General features: G+C 40.9%; 1 protein-coding gene across 4 annotated transcripts in view; it reads left to right on the top strand.

Moving 5' to 3' along the window:
* Window positions 1-14514, top strand: part of TUB (TUB bipartite transcription factor) — a 240156-nt gene that overhangs the window by 186190 nt on the left and 39452 nt on the right. For 2 of the 4 annotated variants that reach the window (XM_053285488.1, XM_053285498.1), the window contains one exon: window positions 5901-6038. The exons of 1 other annotated variant lie outside the window; for it this stretch is intronic. In XM_053285488.1, coding sequence (XP_053141463.1) covers window positions 5901-6038 — 138 coding nt within the window. The remainder of the gene's footprint in view (window positions 1-5900; window positions 6039-14514) is intronic. One more of the 4 variants, XM_053285495.1, reaches the window with a different exon arrangement.

Here is a 14514-nt window from a genome sequence, read left to right as displayed (position 1 = left end):
TTTCATACTTGGAATCCAACTTGCAGAAATCTTTAGGCAAAGTGAGGCTCTAGGAATATCCCAGGTCAATGAACCTTATTGATTGTTAGGCTGAAAACATATTGCTAATATAGAATTAAATCAACACCAGATCACAGCGCTTATGAACCTCCATTACTTCAGTTTTGATTGGGTTGGCTTTTATAAACCTTTCACTTATCCCGATCTAAGTTGCAGCTGGAATCTATATTGGGTTAAACAAGAGAAATGGGCATTATCACACCATATTTCTGTATGGTCTTGGCCAGAATCCTCATACATTTCTTGAGCTGGATGGTGGAAAGGATGTAGACCTACAGTACCCAGCAGAGGAAGACCTGAGAAGAAGGGACTTCCTTCATGGCAAGGAGGAAGAGTTCCTTACTGATCCTTAAGTATAACTAGCACAGCTTGCATCTTTTTGGAACTTTCCAAAGATAACTAAGTAGACTCATTAGTATGGCAGCTAGTTTTTTGTTTTAAACTCAAGCCTGCTTGTCATGTGCATCATTTTTCTCTGAAAGGATGCTCTTTTGGCTGTGTGAGCATTTTAACACTTATGCTAAATCCTTCTTTTAAAGCAAAACAAAGACACACACACACACACACACACACACACACACACGTTCAATATTTTGGGTAGCAAAATCCAAAACAGATTGTGAAGAGCTCCAAAAGGATCTCTCCAAACTGGGGGAGTGGGAGACAAAATGGCAAATGCAGTTCAATGTTAGCAAGTGTAAAGTGATGCATATTAGAGCAAAAAATCCCGACTTCACATACACGCTGATGGGGTCTGAGCTGTCAGTGACTGATCAGGAGAGGGATCTTGGGGTCATGGTGGACGGCTTGTGGAAAGTGTTGACTCAATGTGTGGAGCTGTGAAAAAGACCAATTCCGTGCTAGGGATCATTAGGAAGAGGATTGAAAATAAAACGGCTAATTTTATGATGCCCTTAAAAAAACTATGGTTCAGCCGCACTTGGAGTATTGTGTACAATTCTGGTCACCATACCTAAAGAAGGACATTGTAGAGCTGTGAAAGGTACAGAAGAGGGCAACCAAGATGATCAGAGGCCTAGAGCACCTTTCTTATGAGGCAAGGCTGCAACACCTGGGGCTTTTTAGTTTAGAAAAAAGATGACTGCAGGGAGACATGATAGAGGTCTATAAAATCATGCATGATGTGGAGAAAGTGGATAGAAAGAAATTTTTCTCCCTCTCCCATAACACTAGAACCAGGGGTCATCCCATGAAATTGATTGCCAGGAAATTTAGGACCAGCAAACGGAAGTATTTTTTCACACAACGCATAATGAACTTGTAGAATTCTCTGCCACAAGATGTGGTGACAGCCGACAGCCTGGATGGCTTTCAGAAGGGTTTGGATAACTTCATGGAGGAGAGGTCTATCAATGGCTACTAGTTGGAGGGCTATAGGCCACCTCCAGCCTCAGAGGCAGGATGCCTCTGAATACCAGTTGCAGGGGAGTAACAGCAGGAGAGAGGGCATGCCCTCAGCTCCTGTCTATGGGCTTCTTGGAGGCATCTGGTGGGCCACTGTGTGAAACAGGATGCTGGACTAGATGGACCTTGGGCCTGATCCAGTAGGGCTGTTCTTATGTTCTTATTATCTTAATTTAACAACAAAGATGGAGCTAGTGTGGAGTGCATTTTATTTTTGTGCATAAACTCTGATTTGTGAAGAATTATGTAAAGATCTTGTGTACTCTGGAATGTAGGACATTACTTTTATTTTGGGTACTTTTGTAGAAGTGATTTGTTTGAGAAATGTTGTGAATATACGTGCTTTGTGTAAACCAGAACATGTTGTGAAACCAATCAGCTTCATTTACTTTGTTGGTTCATGCTGCTTAATTACATGCAGAGCGATCCTAAGGATGTTTACTTAGTTCTGCTCCCCCAAGTAAAACACTCTGAGAACATTTTTTTTAAGTGGTATAGTAATGGAAATAGTAAGTAATAGAAATAAACAATTGTAAATAGTAATAGAAATAAATTCTACTGAGTTCATTGGGACTCACTCCCCACTAAGTGCAGACTTACTTGAGAGTAACTTTCATTTCAGGGGCATAGCAGCATTGGCGGTGGCCTGTGGTCCAAACATGGCCACCGTCACAGCCATGTCACCAGCCGCCTTTCTCCTTGTCGCCCCAGCCCCATAACTGCCGCCTCTGTGCTGGCTCTCCTCCTCCTCCACCACTGCCATTACTGCAACCACCACGACTTCCTAAAGCTCCAGGAACGGCATCTCCTTTGCACTGTTTCTTAGTGCCAGCGGCTGGGAAAAGCTTAGGAGAAGCTCTGGAGCTTTAGGAGCCATTGAGATAGCAGTGGCAGCACCGCAAGCTCCAGGAGTCATGGCAGCCACTCCTGAGCTTTTCCTGGCCACTGCATGCTATAAAAACGTCACCGCTCAGTTGCAGGTGCCGGGTGGTGATGTCTTGAAAGGGCCAGTGGCCAGGGAAAGCTTTGGCGCCCTGCTGCGATTCCTGGAACTTTAGAAGTCACCACAGAGTGGGGCTGGGGCTGGGGGGCCATGGGTGGGGGCGCGAGGCAAACCAGTGGGGTGGAGTGGACAGAGGCAGCCCAGGAGGTGACGCCTGGTGGTGAGCAGCTCATGTTCTTTGTTGTTATAGCTCTGCACCTGCTTTACTGAACTCGGTACAACTTTCTTCTGAGAAAATGTGCTTCAGATTGTGCTGCACAGCAGCAATCATTTGCAGACTTACTTGGGAGCAGTGTTCCCGCTAACAAGGATCCCCAGATGTTGTTGACGACAACTCCCAGAAGCCCCAGCTATAATGGCTTTTGCTTGGGGATTCTGGGAGTTGTAGTCAACCACATCTGGGAATCCCTGTTAGAGGGAACACTGCTTGAACTCAGTGGGACCTACCTCTGAGTAAATATTTAGTATTTATTTTTATTTATTCATTCATCAAACTTCTATACCGCCAGAACTTTTGTCCCTGGGCAGTTAACATAAAACAATTAAAACACATATAAAAGTTAAAACAAATCAGCAGTTTACAATTTAAATATGCATAGGATTGGACTGTAAGATTGTAATCCTGAACTCATAGACATATGAATAATTGAACTCTTGGGACTTAATTCCAACGTAAGAACAGCCCTGCTGGATCAGGTGCAAGGCCCATCTAGTCCAGCATCCTGTTTTGCACAGTGGCCCACCAGATGCCGCTGGAAGCCACAGACAGGAGTTGAGGGCGTGCCCTATCTCCTGCCATTACTCCCCTGCAACTGGTATTCAGAGGCACCCTGCCCTTGAGGCTGGAGGTGGCCCACAGCCCTCCGACTAGTAGCCACTGATAGACCTCTCCTCCATGAAGTCATCCAAACCCCTCTTAAAGCCATCCAGGTTGTTGGCTGTCACCACGTCCTGTGGCAGAGAGTTCCACAAGTGGATCACATGTTGTGTGAAAAAGTACTTCCATTTGTTGGTCCTAGACCTCCTGGCAATCGATTTCATGGAGTGACCCCTGGTTCTAGTGTTGTGTGAGAGGGAAAAGAATCTCTCTCTCTCCACTTTCTCCACACCATGCATGATTTTATAGACCTCTATCATGTCTCCCCGCAGTCGTCTTTTTTCTAAACTAAAAAGCCCCAGGTGTTGTAGTCTTATAAAAAAGGTGCTCTAGGCCCCATATAATCTTGGTTGCCCTCTTCTGTACCTTCCTAAGTTCTACAATGTCCTTTTTAAGATGTGGTGACCAGAATTGTACGCAGTACTCCAAGTGTGGTCGCACCATAGTTTTGTATAAGGGCATTATAATGTTAGCCGTTTTATTTTCAATCCCCTTCCTAATGATCCCTAGCATGGAATTTGCCTTTTTCACAGCTGCCGCACATTGAGTCGACACTTTCAACGAGCTGTCAGCCACAACCCGAGGATCCCTCTCCTGGTCCGTCACCGACAGCTTGGATCCCATCAGCATATACTTGAAGTTGGGGTTTTTTGTCCCAATGTGCATCACTTTACACTTGCTAACATTGAACCGCATTTGCCATTTTGTCGCCCACTCCCCCAGTTTGGAGAGATCCTTTTGGAGCTGCTCACAATCCGTTTGGGATTTCACTACCCGGAAGAGTTTGGTATCATCTGCAAATTTGGCCACATCGCTGCTTACCCCTGCTTCTAGATCATTTATGAATAAATTAAAAAGCACCGGTCCCAGTACAGATCGCTGGGGGACCCCACTTCTTACTTCCCTCCATTGTGAAAATTCTCCATTTATACCTACCCTCTGTTTCCTGTCTGTCAACCAGTTAGCAACCCACACATGTACTTGTCCCTTTATCCCATGACAGCTAAGTTTCCTCAGGAGTCTTTGATGAGGAACTTTGTCAAAAGCTTTTTGGAAGTCCAGGTAGACTATGTCAACTGGATCACCTTGATCCACACACTTGTTGACACTCTCAAAGAAGTCCAAAAGGTTGGTGAGGCAAGATTTACCTTTGCGGAAGCCATGCTGGCTCACTCCCAGCAGGGCCTGTTCTTCTAGGTGCTTTACAATTTTATCCTTGAGGATGCTTTCCATCAATTTGCCTGGAACGGACGTTAGGCTAACTAGACTGTAATTTCCCGGATCGCCCCCAGATCCCTTTTTGAAAATTGGTGTTACGTTTGCTACTCTCTAGTCCTCTGGTACAGAGCCCAATTTCAGGGATAAGTTAAATACAATTCCAAGTAAGCATCTTTAAGATTGTGCTGTAACCTGCTGAATATGTTGCATAGAGACAGGGTTAGGCAATCTTTGGCATTCCAGCTGTTGTTGAACTACAGCTCCCATCATCCTCAGCCACAATTTGCTTCTCTCTCAGCCTAACTTACTTCACAGGGCTGTTGTGAGGAGAAACTTGAGTATGTAGTACACCACTCTGGGCTCCTTGGAGGAAGAGCGGGATATAAAATGTTGATAATAATAATAATAATAATAATAATAATAATAATAATAATAATAATAATAATAATAAAATAAAAAATAAATAATTGATGGGGATGTTGGGAGCTATCGGTCGACAACAGCTGGCATGCCCAAGGCTGGTTACCGGGTTACCCCTGCTTTGGAATATATACGTAACAAAGCTTCTGTGTTGAATTTTGTTTTGATTAATTGTTCTTTCTTTGTCCTTTTGCAAAACAGTGATGATGGGGGCAAACCAAAACAATATATTTGAGGGTAGGCTTACCAGTTTTCCATTTCATGGGGCAAGCTGACACTCACACACACAGCGGTCAGTTTGCTCTTTGGCAGGGACTTGCATGAAAGGGCAAACTGGTGCACCTCCACAGGAATACATTGACTTGCAAGAAAATGCTGCAGCTTGCAGTTGAAGGGGGCATTGTTCCTTGTCCCTCTAGACACTGTTAGGACTGTTGCAAGAATGTCAGTAGCTTTTCAGTAAAATGCTGTTGTTTTTCTTTTTTTCTGGAACAAAAATCTAGCAACAGAGTCCTAATTGAGACACCACAACAAACTTGGTGCAGACGGCTTCAGCCTGGGGCAGACGGCTGTTCTATCCTGGGAAATAGCTTGGTAAAAACAGGGCGGGTTCAGACATTCAAAAAGTCACATAGAAAATTACTAGCACATATTTTGCCAGCATTTGATGGTATGATGAAGATCAAAACCAATGTGTGTATTCCATGATTAACCTGCAGCTTTTTTTTGTCCTGTACAGTCTTTCTACTGAACTACCTGAAGCGTATACCTTGCGATCTGCTTTACTTGCTTGCTTCTCTGTGGCTTCATAGATTTCTTATTTCTTCTCTCCCTTTTTTCTCTCTTGTTTTCTCTCTCTCTCTTTTTTTTTTATTGGGGTATCCGGAATCTCTCAAGCAGTGCAGGAGGCTGAGCAAGAAGATGTAAAGGTGATAGCAGACTCACAAGCTCCGAAATCAGCTAAAAAAACCAAGGCAGCCACAGGAGGCTGTCAAACTAGCAGCACCAGAAAGGAGAAAAAGGGGAAACACAAAGGTTAGCTGCATGCTGGCTATTTATTAAATAAGAATGAGACAAGAAGCAAGACTTTGGTACAACTGGAAGGGGCTGACTTGCTGCTTATGACCTTGTGTCAGCTACACGTAGTCCAAAACTAGAGTTCTTCAAAAGCATTTAGTAGATGAATTATTCAGTTGTGGCAGCATGTACATCAAAAGTGCTAACTGGAATTATTACCACTGGTAATAATTCTGGAAGCCTCAGGGCAAGATACAACATATGGAAAGCCTAACATTAAAAATTCTAACAAAAAAACAATATTTAAATCACGTAAAGACACAAGATTAAGATCATCAATGCTTGTTGCCCATAAAATTCTACTCTTTAACCCCAACAATTCATATCCAAATTGGGAAAACTTGCAATGCTCTGAAATGACACACACATACAGTCTCTGCTTTGATTCCAGAGCATGGAAGTTTTTTGTGTGCGTTTGTCACATAGCGAAAGATCCATAAGGTTTATGACATATGCCTGTATTTCGTGGTAATCTTCTCCATATTATCCAACATTAAAGGTCTACATACATCTGTATCCAAATACTTCTATTTGATTGATTGATCACAAGCAAAAATGCTTTCCTTCTCCACTAGCCTCTGTTAGAGACCAGTGTTTTGGTTTCATTTTCTGGGCTTGGGGCAGGGGCAGACTTTCAGAATAGACTGCTGCACTGCATCCCTGTTGTGCCTGTTTAACACTTTGTGCATGAAGAAATGGTCCTACAGATCAACTCTGCCAATTTGTGCAGGATTTATTTGTCAACTATACACAGTAGAACTCGGCATGTGCTTTATCTGCTGGAAACACAACACAAAGGATTTGCTCTTTTGTGCATGCAAAAGGATCCTGTAGGTCAGGGGTTCTCAACCTTGGATTCCCAGCAGTTGTTGACTACAACTCCCATCATCCCCAGCTACAATGGGGATGTTGCTGTAGGTGGTTGTGTGCTTGGAGCAGCCAATTCTTAAGGGAAATGTTCTTAGTGAGACAAAGAAGTCATAAAACAGGTTAATTATTTGTACTGTTTATAAATAATTCATATTCATTGTTTGGACTCATATCACAGCTAAAATGAGTATTGATGGAATGTTTTCCATCAAAAATTTGAAAGATTAAAATTTTTATGGATTCATATGATATGAAGCCCTTCTTCCTTTGCCCAGTCTCCATTAGCACAGAGTTAGCTATCCCAAATTCTTTGTTACTCTAAACATCCTGAATATCAGCTCCCTAAACTGTTGGATCTTGTGCTGTGACATTCATGCTGACCCCATTGATTTCTTGATCTGTGGCTAGCAGGTTCTAAATTGATGCGCCTTTCTCCTGGAAAAAACCCAAATCTAGACATTTGACTCCACAGTGTCATTTCTCATGATGGCCAATAAGACAGATATCACCTAGAAATTATATGTCTGCATATCCAAAATCTTCTGATTATCTGGCAATGTTGGGTGACTTCTAGTTCATGCAAGAAATAAGATTAAACTGTGCTTGGCTGAAGAAACAAGCACTCGTTTGATTTGTGGATTTGAAAAGGCTATTCATTTTACTCAAGCTCTGATGCGTTTTCTGACTTTATATACAATAGACCATACAAAATGTCTATTGAATGATTTAGTGTATCTCAATCATGAAAGGCCCCTCTTACAAATCTGTTGGGATAGTGCCAAACACAGCAGGTGCTCTCGCTGCAATGGCAGGCCTGTGTCAAAATGGCTTTAGACCCAATTAATTAAATTTAGGTCCAATAAATTAGCATTTATTGAAAATGGACTTTGTGTGTGGATATGGAGTTTACCTAAGCAGAACTGGATCTAAAGTGTCTTTTAGAATTAAACAGTGTGATTCAGTTACAAATAGTGCACTCAAAGGCATTTATCCCTTTAAAAAAAGCAGCAATGAGATATGTCTTTGTGGAAAAAATCTCATTGCTGCTTCCGATATGTAGATTGATGATTTTATTTTTGTGCATGTATTTATATTGACTGTCTGTTTATGTAGTAATCCATGGCTAGCATATGTGATCTGAAATATTCTAGGACATTTATTTTTTCAATGCTTATCTTGCTTTGACACACAGATATGAAAGGACTCTTGTCAGATTTACAAGCAGTGAGATTTGGTGGCAATAAGATGACACAGAGGGGTTTTAGCTGGGATCTGAATGTAGTTAGAGTTTTTATCAGAACCTTCAGATATATCCTGCAGGTACAAGGCACTGATGTATATAGGGAACACTGTCTCTTACAAGGACTGTGCAGTGCACTTTAGGGAAGGGGGTAATACTGTGGGCACATTGTTTGCTCTCACAGAGTTGCCTTTTCCATTCAGCCCCTACATGCCAGATCTCAAGCACAGGTCTGATAATGTTATGTACTGGATATTATTTGCCTCTAATTTTTTTTTTTAACCATGTCTCCCTAAAGATTTGCATATTTAGGGGTAGGAATAGCATTTTTTGCCAAATATATCAGTGGTTTGCTAGTATTTGGCATTATGTGCTGTTGGGGCACTGTCACCGCAATTCACACAGGGCTTATGTGTGCATGGAAGCAGATTATTGTGTATGTTTCCCAAATGCAATGAGGAACCGCATGAGCAAATGGCTCTCACATAGATTTCGTTTTCTTCCGTGATCCAACAGCTGGAGCTCTGAGCACAGAACCTTTTTTAAAAAAATCCTGCTGATCAGCTGTTCAGGAGAGGAAGTGGTGGCTGGATTTCATTTCCCCTTCCTTTCCCATCCCCAATAAAACAGCAGATTGGTGGCATTGTAGCTTTTTGGAAAGTGCTCAGCATGTGCAGCTCCAGCTGCTTCATGCACACTGGGTTGGATTAGAAGATGGGCTGCAGCTCAGTGGGAAAGCACCTTCTTTGTATGCAGAAGGTCCCAGATGCTGACCCTGGCATCTGCCACTACAACTACAAATATTTGTATACCACTTTTCAGAGAGGCTGGAGAGTAGCTGCTGTGGAGGCTTGTTCCTCAGCCCAACATGCACTGAGAAGTATGGGAAAACAATTTTTGCTTCTCTCTGTTTCCTGCAAAAGCCGCTTGAACTTCCAGAGGGCTGTGCAGCCCTCAGGGCCATGTTTCTGGAAGTGAAAAGGCCTTTTGCAGGGAGAGGAGAGAAGTGGAAATCACTTCTGCACCCTGCTCTGCATGCTCTGGGCTGCAGAACCAGCCTTCATCACAGCTACTCTCTGCAAGGGCAGAGCTCTTCTTCCACCCTCGCATCATTGCACAATGTGCAGGCCACTGTAATTTTGTGACTCTCCCCCACAGTATTTGCCTAGGATTTAAGAAAATGGAAATTACCCATGGGAATTACTGTTCTTGATATCCATTTGTTTACTTATAATGTTGTAGATTTCACTTTAAGGGTTTTTCATCTGCAGGCACTATAGGAAGGCTTAGTCCTTGGAGTTTCACAATTAGCAGAAAATGGATGAAAATGTGCATAAAATTCCAAAATGTATTTTGTATATACAGTATAACCTCTGTTAGGGAACATGCTCCTGAAGGGTTTTCATGCATTTAACTAGTTTTCATGCATTTAACTAGACTTCTATTTTCTGGCCTGGCAGATCTCTTTGTGGTAAAAGGAGATGAGGTTTTTATGAATAATCAGCTATTTCAGAGCTAAAAATTGTTGAATTATACATGGACAGCACTCAGCATCCCTCCTGTAATTACTGAATGTAGGACCGTAGATGTATATTGCCTTCCTGAGTGGCTCCATGACTGATGAAGCCGTGATCAGAACAATGCAATAAAGATGATCACCAGGGAAATACTAGTCTTAATGGAGCTGCACTTGCATAAAATGAGAGAAGTGTGGCTGGATTTGGTTAATTGTTTGCACAGGGTGATGACACTCTCCACATTCTACTTGCCAATAAATATCTGTAGCTTTGGTGCAGTGCATAACAGCTATCATTATAATTAAATCTGGGTCATCTAGTCCTTGCAATGCACATTAACAGAACCCTGCTTTCTTATTTATTCTTTAAAGCATCCATTTTGTAGGCAAGAAAATAAGCAATTGCAATAATTTGCAAGTACAACCCTTATCTTTTCTCAGCTATGTGTGTATAATGGCATTCTTGCTAAATAGCAGATTAAATGTATGCATTTGTGTCCTGTAAATCCAGTTACTCATGAGTATAAGATGACACATGAAATTGTCCTTTGGCCTCAGAGCAGTTTTGCAGTAGTGATTATGATTTCTGAAATGCGTTCTGTTTCCAGCTCAGGCTGGAAAAGTGTTGTCTGAAGTTGTAAAATCAGACAACAAGAACACTTTTTTACTCCTGAAAATGTACATGTGCAACAACAAATATTATGAGTGGTTTTCAACAACTGTAACTGATCAAATTGAACCTGGAACATAATACTCTCCTCCTGCTATTACAAATTTACATTTTGGGATATTTGTGACAAATAAAGGTTTTATTGTATTCCCAACTCCAAAGGCCCATCCAGATTAACGTGCCAATTCATTCATTCTGAAATTTATGCCCCACCTTCCAAAAGTGCTGAAATGAATACAAGGCGCTACCAAAATTACTGCCACAAATTAGGACACATGGTTAGTATTTTCTGTTAATCGATCCCCATCCCCCACCAAACATACTTTGGCAACCCGAAGGGGATAAGTGAACTAGGTGTCTTGTGCATAAATAGCCAGAATAGTAATGATAGAATAGCCATAAAAACAAAGGGGAAACCTTCCCTAGTAATAGGAGTGAGCATCTAAGTTAGGGCAAATACCAAATCCAATATACAACTAACTCAAAAAGCATTTAGCAGTGAAGGCCAAACCAGATCAAACCGTCTTCCATCTCTTGATAAATAGCAGCTGTGAGAAGGTCTTGGTCCAAATTTGGATCGTGGTGCTGGGGAACATGGGCACCTCCCTGTACAATTACCATCTGCAGAGAAGCTTTACTCGCATATGTGCAGCACTCAAAATACCCCTGCTAACTAAGCAAAGAGGCACCTTTAAAAATTGGTGATTCGCTTTTATATTTATCAGGGGGAGAGCAATTTGACTATCCAACCCCAGCACAGGATCCCTCCAGTGGCTGTTTCTGGTGTCAGCCTTATCTATCTTTGTAGATTGTGATCCCTTTGGGGACAGGGGACCATCTTATTTATGTATTGTTTGTTTTTCTATGTAAACCACTTTGAGAACTTTGGTTGAAGAGCGGTGTGTGTGTGTGTGTGTGTGTGTGTATTTAAAATCGTAGTAGTAGTCATGACAACTCGATGGAAAGCAATTAGACATGGTAGCCATGACTAACTGAAGTCCAGTTAATTCCAATGGAATTTAATCATGAGTATCTTAATCTAGGTGCTGTCCTGTGCTTTTAAGCAAGAAATTCAAAATATTATCCAGGTATTTTATTGAGTTTTCAAATGTGGATTTCTTGTGAATCCAGGTTTAGATTAAATGAGAGTCCTTACATTGTCTTTCTGGTCAGCCACAAATAAAAATAAGATGTTTATAAATAGTTCATTCTTTTCCTGCTAGGCTCCTATCCTTAATTTCAAAGCTCTCCAGTGTTTCACAGAAGTATTATGGTGCCAAGCTTTCAGTAGGGATGGCAATGGTGAGGGCTTCTTAGCAATGCTTCAGAATTCTAATGTGCAGATGTGACTCCACTGTATACACAAGGCTTTTGAATGTAATGAATATCATGGGGGAAAGAGTATTGGACTCTAGATCTGATGAGAATAACTGAGGATTTTATTAGTATTAGAGGCTGTACAGAACAGAATAAAGAAAAGAAAATATTTTGTACAGTAGTTTTGAAACTAGTTAACATATAAGAAAAAGAAAGAAACTAATTGTGTGATACCATCTGTACATAATTCTTTGAAATAAACTAAATTGTCCCTGATAATAGAAATGGTTGAGCATTATCATGTACTGTATAGTCCAGTATGAAATAAAAAGGCTGTATTTAAAAACAAAATTGTCTTCTAGTTTTCAACCTTCTCATACTTTGACATAGTTTAATTAACACAACTATGGCCCAGACCTTACTAAACCAATCATTGCAAGATAGAACCTTCTTCTCAGGTTACTACTATTTTATTTAATTAATTTGAATTATGTATATGCCACTTTATAATATAAAATGCTCACTACAGGGTGAGCATAAGACAATGAGCAGCCTCCAGCCCTTTAGTGATGTGGTGCTTCATTGGCAGAAACTGCTTCCATGCCTGAAAAGGAAGTTGTGCTCCTGCAAGGCAGTCCATGTGGTAGCGGAACTCTCCATACTTGTGAGTCACCTTGATGAACAAAGCTCCGCTCTTTTAAAGGCCTGGATGCTACCCAAGAAAAACAATGAACGCTAAGGCAAGAATTACAATGTTTAAAAGAGATGAACAAGAAACCTAACAAACAATTAAACAGCAAAGTCAAATCCATTAAACTCAACATGAGACAAGTTCTAGTAAGAACTAATCTGCCTACTTTCCTTTCACTATCCCTACAACAGGACTACAATAATGATAGTAATAATAATAAATAAATAAACTTTATTTGTTAACCTCCCCATAACAAATTGTTCTCTGGGCTTACAACATAACATTAAAACATGAGATTAAAAACACATCAAATCATTGATTGATTGTTTAAGTGCCATCAATTTTGTATCAACGCTTAGCGAACACATAGATTCTCTCCAGGATGATCGGACTTCAAATTGGTCTTTTATGTTTCTCAGTGGTGCATTCATTGCTGCGTAATTGAGTCCATCCACCTTGCTGCTGGTCGTCCTCTTCTTCTTTTTCCTTTTTCAAATAACAAACCAAAAAAAGAGGGGGGAGGAAAATACAAATTTAAAATACATTTCTTTAAAAATCTATTTAAAATACATTTCTTTAAAAATCAGTTAAAATCAGATTAAAAGTTTAAAAGCCTGAGTGAACAAAAAGGTCTTTACCTTGCATCTAAAAGAACAAAGTGATGAAGCCAGGTGAACTTCACTGGGAGGCTGTTCCATAAATAGGGTGCAGCCACTGAAAAGGTCCTCTCCCTAATAAGGAGACTAAATTTGGTTCAAATTGGCTAGGCGGTTTACAAGTTAGCCCACTTTCACCTCAAATGTTCATACTCCCACCATCTTGGATCAGGGTGGTTGACATCATTACAAACTAAACCATGAGGTGTCCCTATGTGTCACTCACTACAACTGTACCAAATTTGGTTCCAATCGGTTAGACAGTCCACAAGTTATCCCACTTGCACCTCAAATGTTTATGCATCCACCATCTTGAATCAGGGTGGATGACATCATCAAAAACTATGCCACTGAGGTGTCCTTAATGTGTCCCTACAGCTGTAGCAAAATTGGTTCAAATCAGTTAGGCAGTTCACAAGTTTGCCCACTTGTGCCTCAAATGTTTGTGTCCACCATCTCGGATTGGGGTGGATGGCATCATCACAAACTATGCTGTTGGGTGTCCCTGTGTATCGCTACAACTGTACCCAATTTGGTTCATATTGGTCCAGGCATTGCAGAGTTGATGAGGGACACACACATGGAATGCTGGGTGATTTCATAAGCCTACTGGAAAGTAAGGGGAAAACAGCATTTAACCTGACAGTCCATCATTAGAAAGCAAGGCAGTATAAAAACCATGGACAGTTCACAAAATGTGGTTGTTTTAACCAGCATGAAAATTGTATTTACAACTGTGGAGGAACAGCCCTCTGTTCCTCCTAACCTTTTTACCGCTGCCACCAAGTGGACTTTTGGTATGCCTGGGTCCACTACAACAGCCCTTCGCATTTATCAAAAAGTACAAAAAAACAAAAACAAATCTCAGTAGTGTGGAAAGGCTTATAGGTGTGGGGTGGAGACAAATCAACAAGCTTCTAATTATTTTTATAACAAGTAAGTTTACTTTAAGGGGGAACATTGTTCAATTAAAACATTTCTTTTACAGAAAAAAATATACAAACTCAAAAGAGTTACTTACAGAGCAGGTCAGGGAAAATAAAAGCTGGATAAACATGATCACTACCTGGGTCTGTACTGGTCCTCAGAGGCGTAGCTAGGGAAAATAGTGCCTAGGGCAAGCACTGAAATTGCGCCCCCTGTCCAAACATCTGACACCCATCTTTCAGATAACTTTACCATAATATCAGCTGAAAAATACAAGTCAAGCTCGTTAATCTTTTAATATTTCAAAAACTATTTAGCAGTGGACATAGCCAGACCAAAAAATGCTGGAAAACTACAAATTTCAGTATGCTGGGGCTCATGAAATACCCAAATACTATGTGGAGGTGTACTTGGAAAACTAAACAGAAGTGCTGTCTAATTCTCTACTATGCATTGTAGCATCACTATTACATAAGTTTTAAAAATAAATGGAGAATTTGACTTTTCCTAGATACTCTGAAAATAATTAAAGGATATGCAGAGTAAA

This window comes from Hemicordylus capensis, chromosome 1, assembly GCF_027244095.1.
Source record: "Hemicordylus capensis ecotype Gifberg chromosome 1, rHemCap1.1.pri, whole genome shotgun sequence".
NCBI lineage: Eukaryota > Metazoa > Chordata > Lepidosauria > Squamata > Cordylidae > Hemicordylus > Hemicordylus capensis.
This window is presented reverse-complemented; position numbering and strand designations above follow the sequence as displayed.